The following is a 12,642-nucleotide window of genomic DNA, read 5'->3' on the forward strand; positions in this document are numbered from 1 at the left end:
GGCATCGTAATGACGAGGTTCTCGCTCATCCAGCTTTCTTCTAAAGTTCTGGACTGCTACAAACAAGGCTTGTGAATATTGTACCCTCGGCACTGATTGCATCTGGAACAGCCAGCTACTCACTCCTACGCAAATGATTGACAGTTTGCGGTGGCACCATGGATGCAACAGGGTCTTTCTGCAATTAGCGTTTGGCGACAAAAAGCGTGCACACTAGGGACCTGAGAGGTCTTCATAACATGTGCTGCAAGCTGTCTGCCGGCTTGTCCTTTGTAGGCCTTCGACCCACAGAATATGGCGAGTCCCCCAGCGTTTTAAATCAGGGGAGTTCTACATACGCATTTGGAAGCACTGTATGACAACCCGCTTTCTGCATATGCTTGCGTATAAGCCGGTGGCGGCGCAAGGTGAGTATTTAGGTACTCGTAATCTTCTATAAGGCTTTTCAGTGATTCAGCGGCGGCATCAAACACCGCCTTCTCAGTAAACTCAGTGTAATGGTGCAAATGAGCCTGAACAACATAAATACCATCAGCATATCGATGCTATAAATGTGAAAAGCCACTCTGGAATCTAAATGGTAGTCGGAAGAGCGCGGCGCATCGTGCGAAAGCTCAAAACAACTCACCCGCTTAGAGTATAGCTTCATGAATCGGCCTAATACGCGGCTAAAGTGCTGCCGGATTGCACACGAGTTCAGTAGACAAAGTAAAGAGGCAACCTGAAGCCGGATCATTACAAAGAGATGTGCCGTGGGAACGCCCTGAGAGTATTACCCGGTTGTGCGCTGTTTCAACCTATCGAAACTGAGTGTACTATTGGCGCCTCCACGTGTAGCTGTCCAGTGCCCTTAACCTGCTTAGTTTCTCTTTACCGCTCTTGCTCTAGGCCACTGAACAAAACCCTAAACGCCCACCTGTTCTGGCGGAGGAATGGAGCAAATGCCTAGTCGGGTAGAACCTCTGCTGAACAATGGGAACCGAAGATACCTCTTGATCCTGTGGGCGGATTGGGCGTCTATGCAATATTCAGATCATGCAGGCCGCCAAGCTTTTGTTTCTACATCCCGGCAGTTTGATGGGCAACATACCTGTCAAGACGTTGAATAATGTTCCCAATCGGGCACTCCCCCCGAAGCAGGAAAGCCGAGGCTAAACACCTGAGAATAAGAAAAACGTCCCCAGATCAAGCCGTGATTCTCGGGTATACCGCCTTTGTAGTATAATCACGCCTCCCTCATTTTCATGTAAAGTGTTTGAGGAAGCATAAAGGATAGCTTGCTTATATGGCAGCGCCTCACGTGCTGACTTTTGGATGAACATCCAATAGCTGGTGGCTGGGAGATAGAATGTCCAGCATCAGGTCACTGCATCTAGTGGCAAGTCGAATGTCTGAATGGCGAAACTGTGAAGCCCGAATTTTGGCTTCCTGGCTGCGATGAGTCTCCTGTTGTCGATGAAGCTTCGACACCAGAGGGGAAAAGGCGCTGAACAAGAACTGTAGACCCCTGTAGGGTACTAAATTGCTATTTAGGTCGAGCACATCTATGTCCAGCGGGCCGCTGAATCTGACTGAGCTGGAGACAACGCACAACAAGGGAATATACAAAACTTGACTATGCTCTTGCCATGATTAGTAATATAACAGCTGTCTGCGATCAGCATAATACGAGATCAATGAGGAGAAAGGCCTCACGGAACACTTTTGATCGGCAACAATCACGGCAATTAACCTTGTCAGGTGCGCTATCATTTGTGCTGCAGCTCCATTGGCATGTGCAAATGGCATGGCTGAGTCAACGCTGTGTGCTCCTTTGACCTGAACAATGAAGTGCACAATACACTGCATTTACCTTCAAAGCAGGCTACATGAAAGCGTAAGTTCGCATGAAGAATGCTGCTAATTACAAACACTCCTTTTAATTCGTGGCACGATCGTACATATTTTTGTTTCACAAGGGGCCTTCGCTGAGAACGGCTGCGGAAGTTTGCCGTTGCCTATACATCTCGCTTACATGTGTTTGTTACCTGAGATAGTGAGTCGTTGCAAACAGGTAGAACACATGTAGCGTGCTGACGAAGCTCGCGAAGAGCCAATGCAGTGTTGTATGGTGAAGTTATTACATCATCTGTATTCCCAGGACTGACGGCACACACGAGACGTGCGAGCTGAGGGTGAAGATCGGCCATCACTGCAAGAAAACCAGTCTCGACATATAAATGCACAGGCTGCACAAAACTAGCACTCTTGAAAGTACATGTCTTTAAATACAGAAAAGTGCTTGTTGGGTAGAAATACGCGTACTCTCGAGACATTTGGTCCCTAGGCCGGAGCCAGTTCCGCCACCAAGTGAATGGACAAACAGAAAAGCCTGAGGGTACACCGTATTGCTGGTCTGGAAAGCAGCTTGCCTGCCATCTAGCACACAAAACAGCCGCTGGTAGCACAGACAACTGTCCAAACTACTCTACAGTTTTTGCCTTGCCATTGTCACTACGTTTGCCAAAAATGCGGAAGCCTGTAGGTACGTAGAACTTGGCTTGTGCATACACTTTAGAATGGGTCATTCAGTAGTCCATACCCGACCTGGGGGGAATCACAGTCTTCCAGAGCCCGAGAAACTGTATCTGCGATCAACGAACCATGCAGCTCTCCATACACCTCGTGTCCACGCGCCCTGAAAAATGTGTCGTATTGCGTGGACAGCAGCGATGAGAGATCTGGTGCTCAGCAGTTTATTGTACGAATCAGTTTGATTGCATGCTTCTTTCAGTAGACAGAAATATACCTGCTTATGCCACGACGCTCAGAAATTTCGCTTATCTCCATTTGGCTCACCAGTTATTTCCAGATCCAGACACGTCCGTTATTACAAGTGCCTCGTCAAAAAGTGAGCTGAAGGGCCCCCGGAGTAGCCCATGTATGACACCTTCTTCCATGTCCACTAAAAAGGCCTACGCAGTTCGTTACATTACAAGACAGCCATCCCAGCCGAAAAGCTTCAAGTCTTCAGCTAGCTCGCCTTGGAACTGGGGCTAATTGTTGCTCACGCTCCGACAGCCCATATGCGCCTAAAGGACAATGTGGAGTTGCAGCACGAAAACTCTTCCTGTAGTTAGCTACGTACTCGTGCCTTAAGCTGCTGGAGTTGGCCTTCATCTTGCCTGATCAAGTTGAAAAGGAAAGGCAAAGTGGAGTAAAGAACCATTTCTCATTTTAGAATTCTCTGCAGAAATATGGACTTAATGTCAATGAATGGGGGTAGAAGCGACAAAAATAGGATACCTGGTGCTGCATATTTTGAAGATTGACGACATTCCTTCATCCAAAGCGATATGGTCTGTTCCAGCGCCGGAACGCATCCCAAAGGGCAATGCGAGAGTCGTCTTGGGTGGCCACGTGCCATGCTCTTCCAAAAGCACCTGCCAAAGGCGACTCCCTATTTGGTTTCCGCATTGACCAACTTGAAATGTTAATACTTCTCGCGGCATATGCCCGATGAACAGTTCTGCAGTGATACTGCAGACGTTGGAGATGAAGGGCTTGAAATGAAATCTCTACACAGGGTTACACAATATCTCGATCTTCCTGGGAAATAACACGCGTTATATTAATTTGCAATGAAGGTGCTTTTAAAGGGATCGAGTGACAAATTCTTAGTGCACCACAGCAAAGGTTATTGCTGGTCGCACTAATTCGACACCTCCACGTGGCTGGCATCCCTTGATAACGACGGCACCTACAACATCACTTCACCGCCAGAACTATGAGTCAGTTCTGCCGCTAAAATCTTTTGGGGCTTAAAAAGCATGGATAGATGCCACACAGCTTTTTGATACAGTTGGTACTCGGGACAGTCTAGCCTCGTTAGTGGTGTCGTGGAAGTACGGACGTCTTCAACGCATATCCGTAGGAGGTTTCTACCAAGGCCTGTGATACGAAGGTGGTCTTAGGAATAACAATATTACTTCTGCAATCCTTTGAAGGAACTTGTCGTACAAGGGGTCATCGGCACAATCACTGCATGCGCAAGAGGCCCCCTTTCTTGTGGCATGCCTATTAGTACATGCACTTCTCGTAATTCATTTTTCTACCAGCCATGCTTCTGGGCAAAGGAATCGTTTAGCCTTGTTGGAAAATGGTCCTGAGATAGCAGCTCTACGTTGACAATTGGCAAACATGCGGCGGGTGCATTGAATAAGGGAGCACCGTACAACTATTTTCCTTACCTGTATTCCCGTCCTCATGGATATGTGGTCTCCACTACCTTTACTTATACAGCGCTTGCGAATTATTAATCTTTGCAGGTAATCTTCATATACCACAGGCACATCCAAGCGTGTTGTGGACACCTGAAACCACGGTGCTCCAGATAGGGCCTCCATCAGTAGATGCTTACAACCATGCCAAATACAGGAAATACTAGGTTATTCAGTACTAATTCCTAAGACCTACTCCATTTCCTCACCCTTCCCCAAAGGGTTTGAGCATGAGGGGTGTAACAGGCTAAGCTCTTCAACCTTTTCTAGTCCACCATTTGTGTTTACTTTGAGAATGATCATAGAACTAATCAATTGGTTTCGCTGCTCCCATCTTTTACTTGTCGAATTGAAACGCTAGTTCATACACTGCAACGCAAATGTGTTTGTGTGCATGGATTGCTACGTGCAATTGGCTGTGAATGAATATTGTCTTTAGAGCGTGTGCCTACGCGCGGCCTAGCTGTCCCGCTCCCTGTATATATCGAAAGCTTGAGGGATTCGGGCAGAAGAAGCGAGCATATTTAACAAACGATAACTTTGTTGAGCTGGTTTGGTTATTAGTTCACCCTCTCCCTACGAGGATCACGGCTGCAACTTCAAACATACCAGTAGAACACCTCAATGGCTTTACGGATCCCTCAAGATAAAGGCCACAACTTAATAGATTCATTTTTGCTACGCCCCGCTCATTTCCTAGAGGAAAAACGCATAAGCCAAGAAGCGCAATTGTTCTCATGATGAAGTTGCTCTGGCCTGTTTTCACACACCACTATGTGTCCGGGATACGGCTGAAGTGCAAAGCCGTACGTGCTGAAAGTGCTCATGAATGCATCAGCTAAATATGAAGACTCTAGCCATGTAAGCAGCTACACAGCCTTCCTGAACAGGCTCACAATCATACCGACTAACTTGCCTTTGCGGTTCAGCCGAGGCCTTTACACGTCCAAACAGCACACTACTATGCTTGAGTTTGTATGCGCTAGTGTGAAGCTTTATTTTTTGCCCTCATGTAGGTGAATAGGAATTCGTACTCAGGCGTCTTCGGAGTCAGATGCTAAGTAGACTTTGGATGCGTGGAGTCTGTCAAGCAATTCGTCAATATGAGGCGCTAAAAAGTTCTGCTTGGCTATGCAGCAATCTTGTCCAGAAGGCGAACAGTAACCTCTCGTTTTCGATCGTCCGTCCTCTTTCGGCACCAACACTGAATTCATCAGCACTAGTCGATCCCGGCTCTTTGCTTTTCAACAGATCATCCGCCTGCCGCCCCATTTCCTCTACATGCTGTGACGGCTTCGGATGCCGCCGAACATTGCATGAGGCTGACCCAGGGATTAGCTCTATGCGGTGTGCTGGAGGACGACCAGGTGGCCAGCCAGACCGCAGCTCGTCATTATTCAGCACATCCGCGAACCCCTTCATGATATTTGCCCATATCTGGTTTTCCTTAGTTAAATGCTCAATCGAATACTCTAATACAGAATCCTTTTCAGAGCCAGTATGAAGAGATGAATGCTTAAAACCGTGTTTTCTAACTGCGTTGCTGAGCCACCCAAAAGAAGAATCCGCCTCACCTCTTTGTGGCACCCGCTCCACCCCGCTCATCAAAGGTAACATCAACGGTGTTGTGAAAACCAGTGGATGCTTCTTCCTGGCGCTTCCTGGGATACTTACATCCGCAGCGCACAGCTTTGTGCGAATGCATGCATTCCACTGGGTGATTCATGGCATACCTAGGATAACGTCTGGTGCATTGACCCAACCTAATGAACCAGGCTGATAGACCCAATTCCGATGAGTGGTGTTGGACTAGCAGAGCCTCGCCAATACTTGCAGTCTGCCTAATTTTATTTGACCTGAGTCTTGGAGACTACGTTAACGATTGAACAGGCATGCTTCGGTTGTGCATTGCTTCCTCAAATAACAGATCCACTTCACATCCGGTGTCGAGCAACGCCAGCAATTCTTGACCAGTAATGCGAACTTGTACGAGCGCGAATTGACTGGCGCTGGATTTGCATGTATGGCGATATTCTATATGACCCCCTTCATTCACTGCACTGCACATAGCCTGCGTGTGGGGTTCGCCATCTCCCTGATGCCTTCTTCGTTGCTTCCGCCTGGTGAAGTCCCAGTGTTCCAGCTGTTTATTTTTTCCGTGCTCTTGCAGCTCTAAATTACACTATCTAATATCCAAAAATAGGAACAAATGCATTGTTTGGGAGCTGTCTGAGGCTGCCTAGGAACGTAGGTTTCCTCCGGTTTTCCTCCCTCGTCCACTATAGACTTCAGGCTAGGGCCAGTTCACATACCCCCGTCATGCATACGTTGCTAATCCCGACTGGGCTCTTAAAACAAAGCTTTAGCTGCTGTGCATGTTTGCTGCGAAAAAGCAGACAATCCATGATTTTAAGCCTCCTCTCGTCGGTCGTTTTACGCTGATAAAGCATCTCTGCCTGAATGCTGGAATGCACAAACTAAAGCTTCTGAGTGATCAACATACCGCTTTACTGGTAGACGCCTCTGCTAAACCCTTGACAAGCCTCCCACTGCTTGCACTTGAGCTGCTCTCTGCAACACCGATGAGTCAGGAATTGTACAAAGGCTGAGCTGTAGTGATCCGTGCAGTCAAGCGACCTACTCTTTGTAAATAGAGCCACCTCTGGAGTGATTCTCCTTCTGGTGAACAGGTTGCAAGAAGCGCTCTTTTCTCTTCATCTTGGGGCTACGAAAAGAGGTACATCTCCAACCGGATAGAGAATTTTTTGAGTAGTCACCCATCCTTACGGCCGTCATACTATCCTGGTCGGCATAACCCCATTGATGCTTCCCTAACCAGTTAACCGGCTGACATATCATGTTGTCCTACCAGCCGTGGAGTTACTGTCTTCACAGCAGGCATGAAGGCTGGCCTCTGCCGCCCCCGCAGGCACTTTACCACCGATTCATCGCCAGCAAACACCTCTTTACTAATACAATTCAAAACACTTACCGCAATACAGAAAGCCTAATTGTAGTATGGGCCCCCACAATTAACAAGCCTTTTTACAACTACAAGCACTGCAGTGCTTCAGAGGAACGGCGAGCTTTCTGCACAACCAACATCTAAGGACTGATCGTTTGTTCAAGATTGTCCCTCCGTGCACTATTGCGTGCACGCCAAATTGGACCTTCAGGGTGATGGCTGTCTCATTCGCCTTGCAGGCGGCACTGCCGCTTCTACCACAAGCAGTTTCCTTTACCCTGTTCTTGACTTCTCTGTGCTCTGAATTCTTGCCTATATTTAAGCTCAGTTTTTTTTCTTTTGGACTACAGAGGAATAGCAGTATATTTTTTTAGAAGGTCCAGAAAGCGTCTTCCTTTACAACTACTGCAGCCTCGCAAAATCCCTGTCAGCTTAATACACGGGCTCGCTTGCATCTGCACTAACTTTACAAGTTGAATACCCTGATAGACAATGGGCGTGCAGCATCCATAGTTGCTTTGTGTCAGCGTGTAGAGCGTGCCTCCACGGCAGACAAATACAGGTTTACATTCACTTGCCAGTTCACCATGGGTTACAGTGAGTGGTTGCTAGCTTGAAACTACGAAAACCAATGTTGTGTCTCTGTATGCTTTTTTCTATACGCCACTAGCTATGAATGTTTGGTTTATTTAAAGGGAGCAACAGCGCGCCCTGAGTGTCACTCTTTAATCATGCTGGAAGCTTGAAAGGAGTGTGCAGGGAAGGAGGGAGCTCTAATGGCAGGGCACGCAGGAAGTCTCTCTGACGTTTTACCCTGTTTCTGGATTGAGCTCCCCCCTCCAGCAAGCAGCACACACGAACAGCCAAAGTCAAAAGTCAGTTTTTCACTGATCCTGAGTCACACATATCTAGGGTAGTAAAAAGTGCAAACGTGTAGCTTGCCCGGATGCAACAAGGACTTTGCGAGTTAAGTAAAAGCGACAGCGCCGTTACTCTCTGGAGCTAAAGTTGTACACATATCCTCTCAGCTGATCAACCTGCAAGTAACTATGGCTACAATGTTGATACCAAAACCTTTCCCAACTATTGCAAGATGTGGTAGAATGCTATCTTCTCGACTACTGCCGAACTTTAGCGCGGATAGGCATGCGTGCAAAAGGTAGGTCTGTGAGCGCCCTCAGGGCGGTACTAGGATCTCAAATGCCTTGGATCATAGTAGGATTACTTATTTGTTTCTGCATGACTCAAATCCAACTCATACCGCCTAGCAGGGTGGCAATCGCCTGTACCCATGTGGATGCGACTTCAACTAACTCAATAGTGGCTACACATAACTGACTCAATTGTGGCTTATTGTTATACCAAAAAGAACATCTGTACAATCTACCATGGTAAAAACGCCAGAATGTCCCAGCTTTCGCAAGTTAGTAAATTCGGAAACAGGAATGGGTCAAGCGCGGAAGCATGGCAGGATAGCTAGGGTTTTCCTCTTCCGGAAAATTTCTGATGGAGAATCAGCGACGTTGCATGCAATTAGGGTCACTTGCCGTTTACAATTGTGCAATCTCGCAGTACTACTACCATGCCTACAGCAATGGTAGCTTGGGTGGCTGGTCTCGCAATGAGGCCTGCTTGAGCTGTTCTGTGCCCCGCTGGAGTAGTGCCCTAACCTGTACAATTCCCTATAAAGCCATGACCAATGACTTAAGGCAAAGTGCCTGATGAGCTCGGGATGCTATGTTCAGTTCCACTAGAACAGATCACAGGCTGTCCGTGCCGCCAGAGGCTTTCGATTGTTAATTTCAGAAAAATCCGCTACTACCTTCTGATGCTCCTCAGCATAGTATTGTGCTGCCCATGTGATATTATGACTTCAACACCAAGGAAATTAAGTGCTGCTACTCTGAAACTTCGTCTCGACGGATTACGCTCTAAGATTTTCTGAGCAAAGGGAAACTAGGACATCCATGACATTTAAAGTTTCCTTTTAACCCTTGTATTTGGCTCCCAGCGTCAAAATATATTGCATGGTTTTTTAAAGTAGATTCTCCAAAGCATTGCCGTTTCAACAGGGGCCGAATGGCGCAGGTCGGGTTTAGTAAAGATGGCCAGTCGTGTTGCTTGAACCGAAAAAGGACCATTGGCTACCTGCAGGTGTGCCTAAAACACATGGAAAGATGCTTATTCTCTCTCCAAAGACACGGTAAGGATTGTGTTGCAAGCTCTTCAATGCCCTTTCGGAGCGGGGTAGAAGCAATGCAAGGTTAGGCAACACCAAAACTGGTGCTGCAAGCCACCAAAAAAGCGCCACATAGCGTAGGAAACCAGTACACCGGGGCCAGTGCGTTGAAATTCGCAAATATATGAGGCCACGAGCGTCATACAGGTGGGATGTATGACAACACTCTTCTGTCATGCCTGCTGTATGAGCATGATAATTCAATCAAGCTACGTACGGTCAACCCTCATCAGGTAGCCTGTTGCTTTGTCTAAAACATTTTAAGCAGGCTCAAAATGGTTTTACAATGGAGTCAGGCTCTTTCAATAGCATAGAGGCTTCTGCACACAAACTTGGATGCGGGGCACTCCCCAACGTTGTGGTAGTCTAAACTAAAGCAGGTTGGTATCCAAATGATATGAATGGCGATCTGGCTTTGGTGTATCTTGTATAATAGCTTGATTTCCAAGAGTCTTCCGGTAAGCTCGCTTGGCTCCTTGGTTTGAGACTTATAGTGACGTACAACCACCCATGCGAAGGTGTATGCATGGCAGACTCAAGAAACCGATGGTGCATCTTTTGTCGAGGTACCTCACATAGGGTTCTCACTCTTCCAAAAGAGCCTTCTTAGAGTCTTCTTACTGGGGATGAAGCCTCGTCATGTTCCTTATTGCCTGAATTTCTCTGATAAGACAACACGCTGGGGGCTTGCAGCATGTGGCGCATTGAAGTAAAAACGCACGAGCTAAAATCACGTTTTTTAAAGACTACACTCCTTTCTCTTAGGATGGTTTAGCTCTACATGCCATGCAGTCAGCAATTCATTGTAATTTCTCGATTTGGGTCACATAGGTTCAGACTGCCCAAACATTCGGACGCTATGTCATAGCTACTTTCCATACGAGGGAATCGTGTCTCTGCAGTCAGTGGCCAGTGTACATTCTGTCCCTGCAACAGTGCAGTCATAGCCCTTCGGTGGTGCATCTCTGCACAATGACAAGGACCATCTTAGAAGCTGATGCCTTATTACCGAAGATTGAACGGTCCTAGTTTATTCGGCAACTCTATCCGATGGAACGACGTAATGTCTGCATCTTGTGCGCCTCTAACTACAAATGTGGAAAAGGCATCAATGTGCTTATTGCTTCGTCCAGTACGGAAAGCGTCTTAAATAACTTGAAACTCTTTGCAGTGAGATGTTTTAATAGCGTAGAAGGCATCAATGCTTCGAAGTTCCTGTACCTGCTGTTCTTTTTATTTTTGAATGAGCTGCACGTTTATTTCTATAGTTCAAAAGCTTTAGAGATATGTATTGTGGACCTGGATGCTGGAATTGGCATTTTTTCTACGCTGAAATATCCTGGCAAAGGATGAAGGCCGTCCTACGGGAAATAAATTTTTACCCGTGTGCGCGATTCCGACTAAGCCAACTCTCTAGCCAGTGTCTCCTGATTCGCACATGGATTCTTACGTTGCAGATATTCTTCGCATTGTTTATCCCCACCTCTCTGAAAAATTGCGCATGACCTTCAGCGTCCGGTCTTATCATCGTTTGTGTTTCCAGCTGGCACCTGGGATGCACGACAATCCAAGCATGCGCTGCAAGGAGTGTTGGCAGGAAACTATTAATGGTGACAACTTAATTGAAAGCTCACCGCAGAGAGCACTTAAGGGAAGGAAGCTAGACATTCTACCTGTCAAGCGCAGCCTCTTCCATTCGCCTGCGATGCTTCTGCTCGAGCTGCAGAATAAGTATGGCATCCATTTCCCTACGCCGCTGCAGTGCGGCTGTATGCTGCTGTCGGCGGAGTTCCACGGCAGACTCTGCCTCTGCCTTCAGACGATAAGCTTCTTCTTGATTCTCAATTTTAAGTCTTTCCATCTCTTTGAGTCGATTATCTTGTCTACTTGCAATCTGTCAGGGGATCAGAGTGACAAAAAGGTGCGTGATTCTGCGTAGACGGTTACGGCCACCAAACAACAAGTAAAAGCATAATGGAGCTGCCTATGGATTTGGAAATCAAACCTGTTCACGCAGTGCAGCTCTCAGTTCTTCAGCTCTTTTCTGTCTCATTGTAACAGCGCTCCTTTCGCGTAGTATCTTTTTGTTGAGGGCTTCCGTCCAGATTGCCTCGAACACCTTCTCATCCTTCGCCTCCTGGTGCTGCCGTCTACTCTTCAAAGCTATTTGAATCTCATTCTCTGCAAGTGTCTGCAGCCCAGATACCCAATTTTAATGGCAGAAATAATCACTAGTGGAATGGCTTTAAAGAGCCGGGGAGTGGCGTACTAGGGTTAAATGCGTGAGAAATTTCGCTCCGTGCAAAACACTTGCGGTGTCTGGCAAAGTCAGCGCTGTTACACTGCAACACATGGATATTTCCCGATGAGCAAGAAGGTACCCTTTCACTCGCGGATATTCTGCATATCATACATTAAAAGCCACAAATGGGATATGGTACCTGTTGTAGGAGCAGCTTGCTTGACGGCAATTGCAAATCAGCCTGCCCTTGACACCTTTCGACAAGGCGCCTCTGGTCGTCTTTGTCTTGTTCTTGTTCTCGTTTTTGTTTAAGCTCCGCTGCACGTCGGATGATGCCTTGCTTTTTGAGTGCTGCGTTGTGCTGCGACTGTCGGAGTGTTGCCTGTACTTGATCGTACTCAAGCTTTAGCAACGCCTTCAACTTGTGTCTTCTCTCGTGAATACCTGAGGATAGCTGCCGCCTTACTTCTACGACCCGACGCCATAAAGTAGCGTCTGCAGCGGCAGTGTTCTGTCTGTTAACCACACTTGCAATCAGCTGCAGCCCTCGCTGCTCAGCGACTATATCCGCGGCAGCTGTCAGAGAAGCCTCCCGTTGTCGCAACATATCCTGTTCCAGCAGGGCACCTACCACCGCTGCTTGCCGTGATTTTCCCATAGTTATAATCACAAGTCAAACCCAGCACTGACTCAACTCAAGCTGTTCCCACCTGCTTCGATGGCTCTGTGGTATAATGGGCATTGCAGTGCAGTACACCACTTGTGTATCGAGCATAGCAAAATCAAGCCATGCAACTACTACTGCTGCACCACTCTTCAAATGTGGTCATGTCGAGACGTGTCAAGCGTCGGCTGCTTTTTAAGGTTTGAAGGCGAAAAATGGAGTGAAAGGAAGGAAGACAGCATGACACGCTGAAGTGCAAAGGATGCGTATGCG

The 12,642-nt window shown here is 47.3% G+C and overlaps 2 protein-coding genes across 2 annotated transcripts; both read right to left on the reverse strand.

Moving 5' to 3' along the window:
• Positions 1-314: 314 nt before the first annotated feature.
• Positions 315-3,491, reverse strand: LOC34621464 (tubulin epsilon chain). The gene is made up of 7 exons (XM_026333985.1): positions 3,286-3,491; positions 3,128-3,164; positions 2,839-2,954; positions 2,028-2,142; positions 1,733-1,818; positions 1,471-1,576; positions 315-488 (listed from the first exon to the last, which is right to left on the reverse strand). Exons 1-7 carry the CDS (start codon positions 3,489-3,491, stop codon positions 315-317), a joined length of 840 nt encoding a protein of 279 aa, XP_026189770.1.
• A 7,641-nt stretch (positions 3,492-11,132) lies between these two features.
• On the reverse strand, positions 11,133-12,363 carry LOC34621462 (cilia- and flagella-associated protein 53). The gene is made up of 4 exons (XM_026333986.1): positions 11,889-12,363; positions 11,733-11,782; positions 11,469-11,654; positions 11,133-11,357 (listed from the first exon to the last, which is right to left on the reverse strand). The coding sequence occupies exons 1-4, from the start codon at positions 12,361-12,363 to the stop codon at positions 11,133-11,135; spliced, it is 936 nt and encodes a 311-aa protein (XP_026189771.1).
• Between the last annotated feature and the right edge of the window lie 279 nt (positions 12,364-12,642).

Source organism: Cyclospora cayetanensis, unplaced genomic scaffold, assembly GCF_002999335.1.
Source record: "Cyclospora cayetanensis isolate NF1_C8 unplaced genomic scaffold, CcayRef3 CcayRef3_contig_34, whole genome shotgun sequence".
Taxonomy (NCBI): Eukaryota; Apicomplexa; class Conoidasida; order Eucoccidiorida; family Eimeriidae; genus Cyclospora; species Cyclospora cayetanensis.